Genomic DNA, 15064 nt, shown 5'->3' with positions numbered 1-15064 from the left:
TAACCAGACAGGAGTGTGACCCGTCTTCTAAGGCCCAAGCCTTCTGCACAGGGTCTGAGGGCTGTCCTTCCAGGTGGCGGAGCTTCGAGTGGCAGCGGGCTCTGGCTAAAGGTGTTGGCCTTACCCTGCTCCTGCATCCCAAGGGACAGCAGAGGCCGGGAGTGACCAACGGGACTTGTAGAGTACAAGTAAGATACTAACAGTTACAGCATGGCCCCCTCCTTGGCAGCGGCCACGCACTTGCCGGGCCGTAGGCTCCGCGACTTCACGGTCCCCCGGCCCCACAGCACCCCCACCCCACGGCTCTCCCCCACCCCGCGGTCCCCCGCCCCCGCGGTCCCCCGCCCCCGCGGTCCTCCCCGACCCCATGGTCCCCCCGATCCCACGGCCCGCCGACCTCACAGTCCCCCCGCCCCCACGGTGCCCCCACCCCGCCGGTGCCCCGGCGCCACGGTCCGCCCGACCCCGCAGCCCCGGCCCCCCCGGCGCCCGGCCCACGCAGCGCCCGCCCGGCGCGGTGCGGGCGGCGCGCGATCCGGCGCCGCGCTTTCGCCACCGCCGCGGACGGCCGCCGGGGAAACCCGGCGCGGGGACACGCTCTCGCCGGGCACGAAAGCGCCTGCCGCGGCGGCGCCCCCGAACGCGAAGGGCCGGAGCCTGGAGGCTTTTCTGGCGGCGCGAGCGGCTCCGGGGCGTCGCGAATCTGCAGAGCGCGCTCGCCGGAAGTGGGGCGGCCCGCCGCCGGAAGCCGCGCTCCCTCCATTTTGTTGCCCGCTATGGCGGCCGTGTCGAGGTTGGGCCCGGGATGCGGCGCTTGTGACTGAGGGCGTAGGCCAGGCGGAAGCTTCGGGGACATCGGCGCGGCGCACGACAGGGCCAGCCTGGACGCCGGGGACGCTGTCATGTACGGCGCGAGCGGAGGCCGCGCCAAAACCGAGAGGAAAAGTGGCGCGAAGGAGGAGGCCGGGCCGGGCGCCGCCGGCGGCGCGGGGACCCGAGTGGAGCTGCTGGTCTTCGGCTATGCCTGCAAGCTGTTCCGGGACGACGAGCGGGCCCTGGCGCAGGAGCAGGGACAGCACCTCATCCCCTGGATGGGGGACCACAAGATCCTCATCGACAGGTCGGTTCCTCCCCTCCCTGCGCCCGCCTGATTCCGTCTGACGTTGACTTGATGGCCAGGACTGAAAAGGGGTTTTCTGGAGCCAGCGGGGACCCCCTCCCCTGTCCCCACATTGCCCTGGTTTGGGGAGGACGGGCACGGCGAAACCAGCCCCGAGGCACTGACTGGCCGGAGTCGCGCCCGCGTCTGTCGCCGGAGGGATCGTCGCCGCTCCCGCAGCCGCTCGCGACGCCTCGCCCTGTCACTGGGTCCGGTGCAGGCCGCCGCGCGCGCAGCTCGGGGTGGCGGGAGGGCGGCCCGAAACGCCGCGCTCCCGAGGCCGCGGCTAGAAGCGGCTGGGACCCCCGAGGTAGCCTGGAACCTTTCGTGCCCCGCGCCTTCCTCTTCGGAGCGCCCCTCTGTGCGGCATGACACCTGATCTCCCCGTCCCCCCGCCCCCTGAAATCCACGAGTTTGACAGATTGGGGCGGATGGGAGGCCAGTTGGCCTAGCGCAGACCCTGGCTTAGCTCCGAGAGGCAGTGTCCTTAGGGCCGGTTTCGCTGTCGCCAGGGTGGGCCTGGGGTGCGACGCGCTTCTTTTCAAATCAGACCCGCTTTGGGAAATCAGCCGCAGGGCGGTGAGCCGCGCTGGGCGGAGGGTCCAGCGATTTCTAAAGATGTTTGATTTGAAAAGGATGACGGTGCATGATGTAGGTCGTTTGCTCCCCTCCCTTCTCATGTTTTCAGTGCTCCCCCCCTTCTCCTTCCTTGAGTTTTTTTGTTGGTTGGTTGGTTTTTTTGTGGGGTTGACAACTCCACTCCTGTGGCCGGACTGCAAAGCTAACTGTGACCAACCATTAAACTGGAGTAGTGACCGAAGCCCGTCGTTTGAGACGATTAAAACTGGATTCTACAAAGCCCCGGAGCAGGACTGTAGGGGTGACCTCTGGGCTGGCCAGATGGACACGCTAACCACCCAGTAGGCCATTTTCATCCCTGACATTTCCGTCGGAGTTAGAGCTAGGCAAGGACACGTGGAGGGAGGCTTGGCTCAGGTCTGGACCTGTGTGCTCACACGTGGGCCTTTGTACCGCGGTCTCTGTTGACTGGCTGAGGTCGCCTGAGTTGTCAGGCAGCTTGCCTTTCCAAAGTGTCACTTGCGACGTTTATCATTAAAGTTTGGTAAGCGCTGAAGCCTGAGGTCACACACGGTTTTCCGCATCAGTCTGTACATGATTTGACTTGAGACTTCCAAAACCTGTGGGGAGCAAACGCTACACATGTGCGTGTGTGATATTTTAAATGACGAACTGCATCTGTAAGTTAAGGAGGTTTACGGCAAAATTAAAATGATTTTGAAATTTAATAAAATGCAATGACTTCACTACCGTGGAATTGTGGGCCTTTTTCTTATAAGTTTTTTTTCTTTTTTCTTTTTTGGTCCTCATTACAAAAGTCAGCATTAAGAAATCAGGCAGACTTTTTTTTTTTGTCTCTACATTTGTTTTTGCAACACAATATGAGTGTTTTAAGTAAAATTCTCTAACTCATTATCAACAGCATCGTCATTGAATTGTGCTCTTCTTAATTTGGCTGAAGTACCTGTGGGTCCGTGCGGTACCCCGGGCGTGTCTTCTTGTGTGGTATTCCCTGGGGGTACACACTTCGGAAGGGAGTGTTTATGCTGCATCTTCTGATGGTTTGGCTCTGTTCCCAGTGAACCTCCTTAAACTGCATGTATATGTCACTGTTCCTATGTATGTGTGTCTCTCTATCACATAACCCAGCACTTATTTCCTCAGCCAAGTGGCTAGGGGGCGAGCCTAGCCAAGACTTTACCTCCAATGGACGCAACTTTCTTGGTGAAGATCTCTCCTGAGAGTTCGGGACTAGCAGGAAGAAGCGAGGAAATTGCGACCGTTTGGTTCTTACGGATAGGTATTTACGTATTCGGTTTGTGTGAATGTAAGCTATGATATTTGACTTTACAGAAAAACTATTTTTTTTTGCAAATGGCATTGAATAGTTGACCAAACCATAAACGGTAAGAACTGCCAATGAAGTGGATACCACCATTTATGCTATTAAGGGATTGTTTATCGTTAATTATAAGTTTTAACATTGTAAAAAAGAATTTAGACTTTGTTAAGATAACTTGAGTATAAAAGTAGGTGAGATATAACTGGCCAAATTAAATATAAATCCAGAGCTTTTATGTTTGTTTTAATATTTTTATTTCTTTACTTTAATCGGTAAGTACAGATATCCAACACCACACGCACACCCGCCCGGGCGGCGGCTCCCTCCCACTGACCAGCGCGTTCCTATTCCAGATACGATGGGCGCGGTCACCTGCATGACCTTTCTGAGTACGACGCTGAGCACTCCACGTGGAACAGAGACTACCAGCTCTCTGAGGAGGAGGCGCGAGTAGAGGCCCTGTGTGATGAAGAGAGGTATTTAGCCTTGCATACGGACTTGCTTGAGGAGGAGGCGAGGCAAGGTACTGCTCAAGAAAAACTTACTTAAGCAACAAACGTTTTAAAATTTTTTAAGTATTTAAAAATTTACTCCCATTCATTTTTTTATACTCACTCTTTCTGATATTATCTTGACAGTACCCAGTGGATTGGAAAAACAGGAGTCTTTGCGTTCTGAGAGGACCTCAGGATAGTTTATATATAGAGCCACAAAGAATTTTCCCAGCTTTTGAGGGCAGACTGGGATTTGAAAAAACAAAAACCAAACTCTTTAACTGTTCTTCTTTAACAGTATCGTATAAACTAAAATCGATGTTCTTGTCTTTGCTTTAACGATCTTTAATGCGGTTCTTAATTCCCAAATTTCTCAGCAGGAAGAAAGTTTCCACAATAGACACGTATTCTGCCATCTGTGGTAAAAACATACTGGCAGAAGCGTATACTGGTAGATGTGAAGTGCGAATTTTTAAAAACATTCTTGCCTCAAAAAGAGGTCGAAAAAAGTGTGTTGTATGCTCAACTGATAGCTACAACTTTAGAAATATATGAACTTTTTCTCAGTAAGTTTCTGTTTTTGTTAATAAAATTCTCGTTTTTATTCAAGAGGAAGAATACAAGCGGCTGAGCGAAGCGCTCGCGGAGGACGGGAGCTACAGCGCCGTGGGGTTCACTTACGGCAGCGACTATTACGACCCGTCGGAGCCGACGGAGGAGGAGGAGCCTTCGAGGCAGAGAGGTGAGAGGGCAGCGCCTGGGATGGCCGCGGTGGCAGAGCCTGCAGCCCCGGGCAGTCACGGGCGTCACTGTGGCATAGGGAGGACGTCACTCGGTTCCTTCTTGGGGTCAAACAAAGCCCAAGGCTGGAAGATGCCTTGCGAATAGCAGAGGAACGTGAATTCAGACTTCCGCTATCTGCACTGGGTCTAGTGTTTACACTTCTCTTTGATTCGGATAATCGCCTGCATTCTAGAAACTCACTCAGGAGTCTTCATTTCTAGGTTGACGGTATATGCGTTGATATCCACAGTGATTTGTTCTTGGGGCATTAACTGCCTTCATGCTTTATGTCCCTTCCACACCTGAAATCATGATAAATGTCCAGTGGAAAGACACCTGTGGATCCAGTTATTACCAAACAGAACAGCACGAGACACCTGGCTAGGCTTGCTAGGGCTTAGACATATGGCTACCATAGTGTTTAGTAGTTACGTAAGATTAAAGATCTTAAATTTATGTTTTTCTGAATCAACTCTGGGAACTTTGAATATTAAAAGAATTCCAGTGCCGCTGAGGAATCGGGACTCGTGTAGTACAGGAGCAAATGTCTTAGTCGCTCTGGTGAGCCCTGTGAGCCCTGTCATCCATCACCGCCCTGCACGGTGCTCAGTCAGTCGTCACCAGCAGTGACAGCGCGGACCTGAAGCAGTAAGGGCGCATTGCGAGGTGCAGGACGTCTTGTTGGAAGAGGGGGAGGCTTTAACTGCAGAAACTCGGGTGTCTGGAATAGTAAACTGGAGTCACGCCACACAGCGGTTTAATTGTAGAGCTCACTGAATCTGCTATTTGGGACTTAGCTGATTTCTCCTTATATAAGAAACCTAACGAGTATGAACTGGTGATGGCGGTTTAACAGTAAAACAAAATGCGTCCGCCCTGCATGGTGCAACTGCTCTGGGGTTCCCCGCCCCTTCACCAAGGGGCGTGATCGCGGCGGAGCAGCAGGCCGTAGGGACAGACTTACGCAGACGTGTGCCTCGCTGCCCCTTCTCGTCCTGCTCGCGGCCTTGCGGCGGAAGAACGACTGTCGCACAGCCCTGTTCCGTGAGCTTCTAAAGGGATTCCACACGTGGCGTGACCTGCTGAGGCCTCACTAACGTTTCCATACCCATTGCGCTGACTTTTGGACCTGACCACCCCCCGGAAGTCACGGTGCACTAAAGCATTCTTGCAGAAGCAACGCTCATCCCTCTGTCCAGATCGGTGACTTTAGAGCTCCGGGTAATTGGGTTTTGTCTCGTCTCTGCACCATCGATGTGCCGTGTGCTGTGCGCAGGTAGCATTTGGAGTCAGGACGGAGGAGCACGTCCCACCACCGTTTCACAAGTGAAGGACTGGCTTTAATGAAGGCCAGACATCTTTTGCAGGATCGAGTGACTGTCTTTGGAAGAATCCATCCTATTAACTTCTTAACCATTCCACTTAGGGGTCTGCAAACCCTGACCAAAGGCTCAGTGGGCATGATTCTGTGACGTTTTATTGGAATACAGCCACGCTCACCTGCTCACAAGTTGTCTGTGCAGCCTTTGCACTTCTGCGGCAGAGCTGAACTATCAAGACGGACCCCAGGTGGCCCCAAGGCAGAGGGACCCACTCTCCGGCATCTCACAGGAGAGAAGTCCCAGCCCTGGCTCTAGGTGTTAGCCCTTTGGTGTGGTTATTGGACTGATTGCTCCTAAACGTGGTTACAATCGTTGACTTTTAAGAACTTGATTTCTCTTCAAAGTTTTGGTATGCTCTCTCTTTAACGTAAGGTTCTCTTTCGTATTTTATGATATTTTTTCTTGTATAGTCACATTCTCAGAATTTTGTTTTATGTGATTTTTTACAATTTTGTTGGATGGATAAAAACGAATACATAAATGGGAAAATGAGTGAAATGAGAGAAAAAGAAAACTTTTTCTGGCTCTGCTGATCAAGTTTTTAATGGCGGTTGGCCTCATGTAAAACTTAGCTTAACTTACTACGTTTAACTTATACTAAAATAAGTAAAACACCATATATATATATATACACACACACACACACACACATATGTAAAATACCCAGACACACTCACCCACATGTGTACCTGCACGTGTACTTATACACACACAGTTAATAGAATTCATTTGGGATTCAGTACCTCTGACAACCAAATTTTGCTTTAGTGTTGCATTATATAAATAAATATATTTTTTGTTTTCCTGAGCCATCAACGTGACTAAATATTCTTTGATTTTCAAAATTATTGTTTTGTCTTGGCATTTTTTAATATTTTCAAGCCTTGTGACATTAACCAGAAGCACTTCAATGGCATCTTTTTTCCTGGAATTTAACTCTTCTCCCATGTCACGGCACCCTGTCTTCAGCCTGGTTCCTATCATTTAGATTTTAGTGGCTTTTCGTCATTGTCATGTGTCCATTTCTTTAAACGAGAGGTCATTTGGATTTATTGGCATCCAAGTCAGTGTCGCATGCCGGTTTTCATTTTGTTCTGTGGACACGGGAACGCGTGGGAACAGCGGGGCAGTGCCCCCGACCTGGACAGCGCATTCAGCCCCAGGGCCTTTTCCTGCCAGTAACTTAGCACTGAGGGCCGGCGCCAGGGAGACGGCCCCTTACGTCGTCGCCATAGGGAGAGAGAGGGACAGCGAGAGTCGGACTTCTGCACACGTACACGTTTAGCCTCGTTCCCTGAGAGATCTGAGAATTTAACTTGCCGCTCGGCAGGTGCAGACCGGCCGTGCTGCTGCCTCCCAGCCCCACAGTGTCCTCGGTGACTGGAGCTGGACACTGGCTGCTGATAGTGGGGTTTCAGGCAGTAACTGTCGGGCTCTCAGGAGAGAATGAGGGCGCCTAAGTAGAGCTGGAGCCAGCTCGCTGGTACACGGTGGGGTTCACGTCAGCCTGCACCCCAGCAGGCCAGCAGTCTGTGTCAGAAGCCGGTTGGGGAACCTGCTCTGCGTCCCACAACGGCGTCCAATAGGACGCCTCTGTCGCTGCCCATCTGTTCAGGAGCCTCGCCCTCCGCGGGGGAGACTGTCCTGAAGGCTTTGGCGCTTGCTTAACATCTGTTTTGAAAGAAAATCCTAAGTGGATTTTAAATTCTTAAGAATGTTACTTTTTATCAATTTCCTATACAAATTGATGATCATTTGAGCAATTGAGATGTACGTAGATACTTTGTAACTCAGAAAATTATAATGTGTACCACCTTGTCTAACACAGTGGGTAAATGTTTATTAAGTAGCCACTGATGGATAAGTGGGAATGGAAAAGATACATGTGATTACGAAAGTCTTGGCAGGGGCATCAAGGTAAAACTTTACACACTGGTTCTCGGAACAGGGCCATGTGCTGTGCCTGACACCCTGGGGAGCTCACAGGAGCCGTGTGGCGGCTCGTGTCAGCACCAGGTAGACACACAGATCACAGAGTGGGTATCGGGTGCCTGCTAAGTGTGGAGCATTGTGGTGGAGACGCTCATGTACATCGTCTGCCAAAACCTCCCCTAGCTCTGAGAGGGGGAAACTGAGTCAGGGCACGTGCCAGAGTCTCAGACCTGACTACGACCTGGCAGCCCTTCTGCTGCCCCACCCCCACCACTTTGGGGTTTGGTAAAGTGCTTTTGCTTACAGGTGGTGGCATAGAACAGAAACTGGAAAGTGTGTCAGGAAGAAATGATAGAAAAAAGATCGAGAACCAGCCAAGGCCGTGTCGCTTGCTGTTGGCGGGCGCCTCCTTGCCCGATGGCTGTTCTCAAGTGCTGTGCTTTCTCTTTACAGAAAAACATGAGGCCGAGAACGCAGAGGAGAACGAGGAGCCTTTCGTTGCCCCTTTGGGGTTGAGCGTGCCGCCCGACGTGGAGCTGGTACGTGTGTGTCTGCCTCACGTGCGGTCCTCACCGTTGGTATTTACCGCAGCTAGTGTGGGGGCCCGGACAGCATCGTACCTGTGTGTAGGTACACGCTACCGTAGAGTTAACTAGGAGCCAACGGAGGAAAGGCACGCCCACCTATCTGTCACAGCAAAGGGACGTCAGGAGTTCGAGAAAATTTGCCCTCCGGGGCCCTTTGGTTGAACCCCGTTTTACCAGTGTGGGGAAGCCAAGGCAGAGGTAGGGCGCAGAGGTAGCGGGCGCAGGCTGTCAGCCACATTGAGGCAGAAAGACAGTCTTGCTCAAGGGAGTGTGGCCTTCTGTAAAGTTGCTTCGTTCTGACTTTCTGGGGTGGTTTTCGTGGGCTCCTTAGTTGTGTTTGTGCTGCACCGCATTGGCACCCCTCCACCCAGCTCTCCCGCTCCCTCCGGTGACATCTCCCAGCTGCCCTTGCGCCCAGAAGAAACCTGGGTGGAGTTGCTCGCGCCTGAGCGTCTGCAGCCCTTCACGGGCAGAGCTGCTCTGGGTCCCGTGGATCCGCGGCCTCCTGTGACATCAGGGTTCCGTGGTAACGGCCTCCCTGAGGGCGTGCTCCTGTCTCAGTGTCAATTACCCCACAAGGATGCTACTGTTGCCATCTCCCTTCCATGAGGGGCTGGGAAGCGGCAGGCAGGAGCCGGAGCCCCTGGTCCTCACCGCTCTGTCACCACGAGTCGCTGTGCTGCGTGAGGTGTCGTGGGCTGTTTATATGTGTATTGGTCTGTGTCTGTGTTTATTGGGATGTTTACATTTAGGGGTGTCTATGTTTATTGCAGATGTTTAAAATAGTTGTGGTGCCTGCGGCCTTTGGGAGAGACTCGTGCCTTTCCCTGACGCACCCCTGCCTGGGTTGCAGCCCCTGGCCGCAGGCCCCCCAGGCGCTCGCTGGCGTCCTGCAGGCAGACTCGCCGGGCACACCACGGTGCCGACAACAGACCGCTTGCCGAGAGGGCCTTTCGCGCTCTCCCGCTCGCGCTGCCGTCAGCCTGGCTTTTAGCTCGCGTGAACCCGATGGTCCTCGCCTCTCATTTTTGCCTTGCGCCTCGTCTTTCTGTGGCAGCGGAGGGTAGGTACCCGAACCGCCCTCGCCGCCGCCGCCTCACGTCCCCTCCTGTGGGTCCCTCCTTTCCTACCGCACGAGTAAAACCTCCTTCTGATCTTTCTGAGTGGAATGCTGGCTTATGTTCGCTTCCCCTAGTTTCCACCATTGATTGCTTTGCCGTGGCGAACGCTGAAACGGTCATCTGAAGATGCGACGTCCTGAGACCGGCACTAGCACGTTTTCTGCGTCTCGTGCCCCTCGTTCGGGGACACATGACCCTACGCGAGAGACCCATTACAAACGGGTTGCTCTTTCATACGAAAGGTTGTTTTAAACTTCTATGCGAATGTGAACATAGAGGCGTGGTCGATGTCGTAGCCTGGTTTACCTGCTGTTGAAATACGTGGTGGCCGTGTTGGCCAGAGAGGCCTTGCGAAGCTGTGTCACGGTCTGCGGGAATGAAAGTGCCCGCCGCCCGCGCCGCCCCTGGCGCCGCTGGAGACAGTGTCCGCGGCAGCAGCCGGTTGGACCGCGCGGCACCGCGAGCGCTCGCTCGCCCACAACGCTCTTCTTCACGGCGGTCGTGACCCAGGAGCCGCGAGTCCTCATGGGAATCAGACACTGTGGTGTGTGTGTTTGTGGGGAGAATGTAGAAGACAGGGTGTCGCCGTGTAGGCTCTGTGCTGGTGACTGAACGCCGAGGTCGCAGGCCTGCATGTGGTGGGCGATCGAGTGCGGCGTCCGTGGGCAGAGGTCACTCTCGCTCGCTGGCCCTGGCATGTGGGGTGCTTGCGGGCGGGGGCTCTGTTCTTCCTAACCTGGGCTTTGGGTGGGAGCCTCACAGGTGCAGGCTCTCCGAGGGGGCACAGCGAGGAGTGGCCCGGCAGCCGGGGGTGCTCACAGTGGCGCCTCCTCCCAGCTGGCCGCACCCGGAAGCCCCTTTGCAGTAGGAATCGCCGCGGCGTCCTCAGCCGGGAATGGGTTCATCTAGAACGTGCCTGGCGGGTGGGGAGCGGAAAGAGGGCCTCGCCCCAGGCCAGGGCTTTCATCTCGTAGTGTCTGCTCAGGCAGCAGATCTGGAAGAGCGTTCACAGAACGCTTCGTTTTTCTGTGGTCATCGTTGCTTTGGAAAATCACCCATGTGTCACTTTTGAACCATTGTGGGCATACTGGTACGTCGTAAGTGGGCCTGCTTTTAAGAAACTTTACACCAAAAAGTTGGTTTGGTCCCCAGAGTACATCTCTACTGGGAGGTGGGGGGATCGTGTTTTATTTTATGCAAGGATCACATTCTGAAGTGATCGTTAACAATCGCCATGTACGTAGGATGTACCGTTTCAAAAGTTAATCTTCCTCTTTGGCCAAAGCCAGTGGAAATCTGTGCCAGGAACCGTGCTTCCGTGTACGGCGAGTGGGTCTTTAACACGGAGTCTAGTTTATTTTGGGATCAGCAGATAACTTCAGTTATAGACATTTATCCTCCTTAAATGCGAAGGACATTGTTAGCTCAGGAATTAAATGTGAGAATTAAGGCGCTTACATGTTACAAAGGATGCCACTCTGAAACTGCAGTAAGCATCTTGAATTCCGAACTGCCCATTTCTAATGAGAACAAGGTCCCACGTTCTGTGCATGTCGCTTCCTGGCATCAACCTCCTCAGTGATGTTGGAGGTACTTGGACGTGTGACTTCCAGCTCTGGGTGTGGCTCCTGCAGCAGGAAGTGCTGAGAGCGGCTGAGGGTTTGATTCTTAGCAGTGAGCTCGCCGGAGGCAGCAAGGAGTCGCCCCTTAATGTGAGCGCACCCCGCCGTTCTGGCCAAACCACACCCACGTGGGCGCATGTGGGGCTGTGTGCTTCGGACGGGGATGGCGGCCGCCTGGAGCCGCATGGCTGTCTTGCGGGAATGGGAAGGAAGCCCACGTGGAGGGGCTCGGGCGGAAGGGAAGGCCTGACATGGGCATGTGGCTTCCTTCCGATCTTCAAAAGGGCTGCTTTGCAAGCCATGATAACTCGTCCTGGCTAATGAAGGGAAGCAGGAGGGACCCTTAGCCCCTTGAGAAGCTCGGGGGACGTGTGCGTCGCGGGCGGAATTGGCATACAGCAGCTGAGGACGCGCCACCCCCGAGCCGCGTCACAGACTGCAGGGCGAGGACCCGTTATATGGGAATCTGTCGATTTGGTACAAAAAAAAAAAAAAAAAAAAAATCACCTCCTGTCCTGTACAAAGCTGGAGTGTCTTGCCTCGGTAGGTGAGTTTTCACCCCAGGAAACGTGAAATTCAGAAATAGACCGAGTGGCTTGTCACCATGGTGGTGCCAGTCTTCAGACTGGGCCTTTCCAGTTGAAATATTTTTATTCTGCTCGACGGAAAACCCAGGGTTGTTTCTGTGTTGAAGGTCATGTGGTCAGCGGCAGAGAGGAAGAATTGGTAACGTGAATGTGTTTTCTTCTAGCCGCCGACGGCCAAAATGCACGCTATCATCGAGCGCACAGCCAACTTCGTGTGCAAGCAGGGGGCGCAGTTCGAGATAATGCTGAAGGCCAAGCAGGCCCGGAACTCCCAGTTCGACTTCCTGCGCTTCGACCACTACCTCAACCCCTACTACAAGTTCATCCAGAAAGCCATGAAGGAGGGGCGCTACCCGGTGCTGGCGGGAGACCAGCGGGCGGAGAAGCAGAGTACGCGGGGCGGGGCGGGGCCGCCTCTCTGTCCTGCTCAGGCGGCAGCTGGGGGTGGGGCCCGGGCGGGCAGAGGTGCCACTCCTGCCGTGCTCTCCAGAACCTCAGGGTGGACCAGCCACTGAGGGTGACAAGAGGCCTGCTCCTGTACCCACAGCGTCGGGCGCGGCTCTCAGGTCGTGGAGATAGATTCCCTGTGTTTATGGACGGGCGAACGTGGGCGCTCTCGGCGCACAGCCATCCAGCTGACCGGGGGCGTTTCTGGAGAGAGCCGTGGCTCTGCTTCCCAGCTCACGCGCGCTGCAGTGCCGTGGGCAGGGCCGTAGCGTAAATGCCCCGTCCACAGAAATGACGAGGCCAGTCTTGCCCAGTCCGTGTCAGTTACCTCCGCTGCAAGCTCTCGTTCTTATAACAGAATCTAAATTTTGAATTCTTATTACGAAGGCCCAGTAACTCTCATTTTGAATAACATTCAAAGACAACGGTCTCTGTGTGTCTGCCATTGAATTTTTTTCTGTTCAGGTGAAACATGATTCTCAAAAGCAGTTGTGTAAATTTTAGGACAGATCTCATCATCCGTGTTTGTTTATCGTAGTTTTTAAAAGTACCTGTTATCTTACTTTTCATGAAGCACTAAGATTTTGTCTTCTAAATTTAAACATATAGTGGGTCTAGACTAGTAAACGCCGGTGTGGGCGGGGTCAGGCCTCCTGCCCGGCTTCCTGCTGAACCCTTGGGCGGCACTGTCACCGGATAGTCCAAAGGTGTTTGGGGTGGCGGGGGGGGGGGGTGTGACCAAGAAACGGCTCCGCACAGCTCTGCCTCTGCCCGCGTCCCGGCGTCGACGGAGCTCGTGCGCGCCTCTCCCGCCACCAGCACCAGGATCGTGAGGTGTGCTTTTGCTTTCAGAGTCGGGAGTGAGCTCTGACAACGAGGACGACGACGACGAGGGCGATGGGAGTTACCTGCACCCGTCCCTCTTCGCCTCCAAGAAGTGCAGCCGCCTGGAGGAGCTGATGAAGGTTTATCTCGCTGTCGCGCTGTCCCCCGCGCCGCGGCAGGCGTCTGCTGGCGCAGTTTCCGGGCGCAGCGAAGCGCGCGCGTCCTTTGGCGGCCGCGGCTCTGTGCGGCGTCGGGCGCCCTGTGCACTTCTGTGTGTTTGGTGGCAGAGGATGTAGTTCCTTCCTTTCTTACGTATCCCATTTTGTAAAGTTGACAAGCGGATTATTTTCGTTTTATTATAATTCACCTTTTGGGTAAATTTACCTATTTCAATAAGCAGAATGTCAGTTAAGGCTTGGGAATTGTTTCGTGAAGATTTCGTTGTGATAGAATTGGGTTTTATAGGTATCCAGAGTAAATGCTGTCAGAAATGGCTTGTTACTGTCACAGTAACACAGCGTGCTCCCTAAAAACGTGAATTCTCTCGATTTCCCCCTCTTTGCTGTAAAGGAGTCGCTCGGCGTCATTGTGTGGCCAGGTGGCACACTCAGGCTGCCACCGAGGTGTGGAAGCAGGAGCCAGACTCAGCACGTGTCTCAGTGCCACACGGTGTGGCTGATTGGGGGCAGGTGGGGGGGTGACAGCTGATCGATGGGACTTGAGAAGCTAGTGGCGATTGAAAATCAGGGGTTCTCTAAGGAAGGACGAAGCTTCAGGCTGAGAGTGAGCGGGACGCTCGCCCTCTGCGGCCGCAGTCCAGGCTCAGTGGGCGCCCCGCTCGTGAGGCAGAGGGAAGCCGCCGTCTGCTCAGTTCTCCGGCGCTCACGGCCCGCCAGAGCGCTGGCCAGTGTGCCGGCACCTGCTCGCGTGCGCACGCGCTGTCCTAGAGTTGCCACGGACGAGTTCCATGTGACAGAAGACAGGAAGTGGTGTGACTGCCTTCTCTGTCTGCAGCCTCTGAAGGTGGTGGACCCAGACCACCCCCTCGCCATGCTGGTCCGGAAGGCCCAGGCCGACAGCCCCGCCCCGACCCCGCCTGCCGCTGACGCTGCTGCTGGGCAGCCCTCCCAGGTGGAGTACGCCGCTGACTGTGAGTACCTCGCCCTGCGCCCAGGCTGCACCTGCACGGCTCAGCCGCCAGGGGGCCCCCCCAGGCGGGAGGCGGGTCTGGCAGAGGTGTCCTGCAGAGCTGTCACTCGGGTCTTCAGGCTTAGCCATCCATAGCATGCGGCCCCATCCTGTGCTCGGACATCTTGAAGTTCTTTCCGGGAAATCATTTGAGAGTGTTTGGACTCGGTCTCACTATCAAGTTCTTTTAAACGACTTTGCTTAGGGGTGAAGTGTTAGATGAGAGAAGAGCCGTTAGCGGAGCCCGCTTGGCGCGCTGGGTCCAGGGGTCCATGTGTAACGCCCGGCCCCCAGGCAGGGGGCGGAAGGCCCGCCCGAGGTTAATCCTCCCTCACAGCGCAAGCTGCTCACCACTCGGCCGAGCTGGTGTTCGAATGGGGGCCGTGTCCTTTCGTCCTTTGACTCTTCCCTTCCAGCGCCGGCTGCACTGGCGTGTCTTTTTGATGTGCTAAATTAACATTTTCAGACTCTAAAAATAAGTTCTCTGAGTGAACTGAATGCATGTGTTCTTTAAAAAAAAAAAAACTTCTTAAAGAACTTAGGCAGTTTTCACAAATGATTAAATCAAGTCGAATCCCGTTTCTTGGAACGTTCAGACCAAGGTGCAGATCTCGCCTCATGCACATGCACCTCAGTGAAGCTCCACCTCGGAGCCTGACGTGAGTGTTGGAGGCGGCAGGGTCCCCGAAGCCTTCCGTAAGTGCCTCGTGAGGCCCCTGCTCACGGCGGGGTCCGGAGACGCCCCCGCCGTCTGTGCGTCCAGGTGCACTTGGCACTGAGCGGGCCGTGTCTCCGGCCTCCTCGCGCCTGTTCTTGTCCTGCCTGGAGCCCCACAGGTCAAGCGCAGTGTCCGTGCACGTCCGCTGGATTCCTAAAGCTGTTACTCTGTCACGTGGGAAGGGGTGGAAGGGGGGAGCAGGTGGCCTTTCCCGACTGTCCTGCTCACACTAGTGCACATGCAGCTGAACGCTCAGCTCGGCCATGGTGCCGCGTGTCTGCAGACCCAGGGCCGGGCA

General features: G+C 54.6%; 1 protein-coding gene across 3 annotated transcripts in view; it reads left to right on the top strand.

Moving 5' to 3' along the window:
- The first annotated feature begins 750 nt into the window (after positions 1-750).
- Positions 751-15064, top strand: part of LOC107511542 (splicing factor SWAP) — a 51224-nt gene continuing 36910 nt past the window's right edge. Inside the window, exons 1-7 of one of the 3 annotated variants that reach the window (XM_036220655.1) lie at positions 751-1120; positions 3434-3603; positions 4185-4316; positions 8125-8210; positions 11753-11978; positions 12888-13000; positions 13875-14010. In XM_036220655.1, coding sequence (XP_036076548.1) covers positions 903-1120; positions 3434-3603; positions 4185-4316; positions 8125-8210; positions 11753-11978; positions 12888-13000; positions 13875-14010 — 1081 coding nt within the window. In that variant the 5' untranslated portion in view covers positions 751-902. The remainder of the gene's footprint in view (positions 1121-3433; positions 3604-4184; positions 4317-8124; positions 8211-11752; positions 11979-12887; positions 13001-13874; positions 14011-15064) is intronic. The other 2 variants (XM_016145991.2, XM_036220656.1) reach the window with 2 other exon arrangements.

This window comes from Rousettus aegyptiacus, unplaced genomic scaffold, assembly GCF_014176215.1.
Source record: "Rousettus aegyptiacus isolate mRouAeg1 unplaced genomic scaffold, mRouAeg1.p scaffold_m13_p_5, whole genome shotgun sequence".
Taxonomy (NCBI): domain Eukaryota; kingdom Metazoa; phylum Chordata; class Mammalia; order Chiroptera; family Pteropodidae; genus Rousettus; species Rousettus aegyptiacus.
This window is presented reverse-complemented; position numbering and strand designations above follow the sequence as displayed.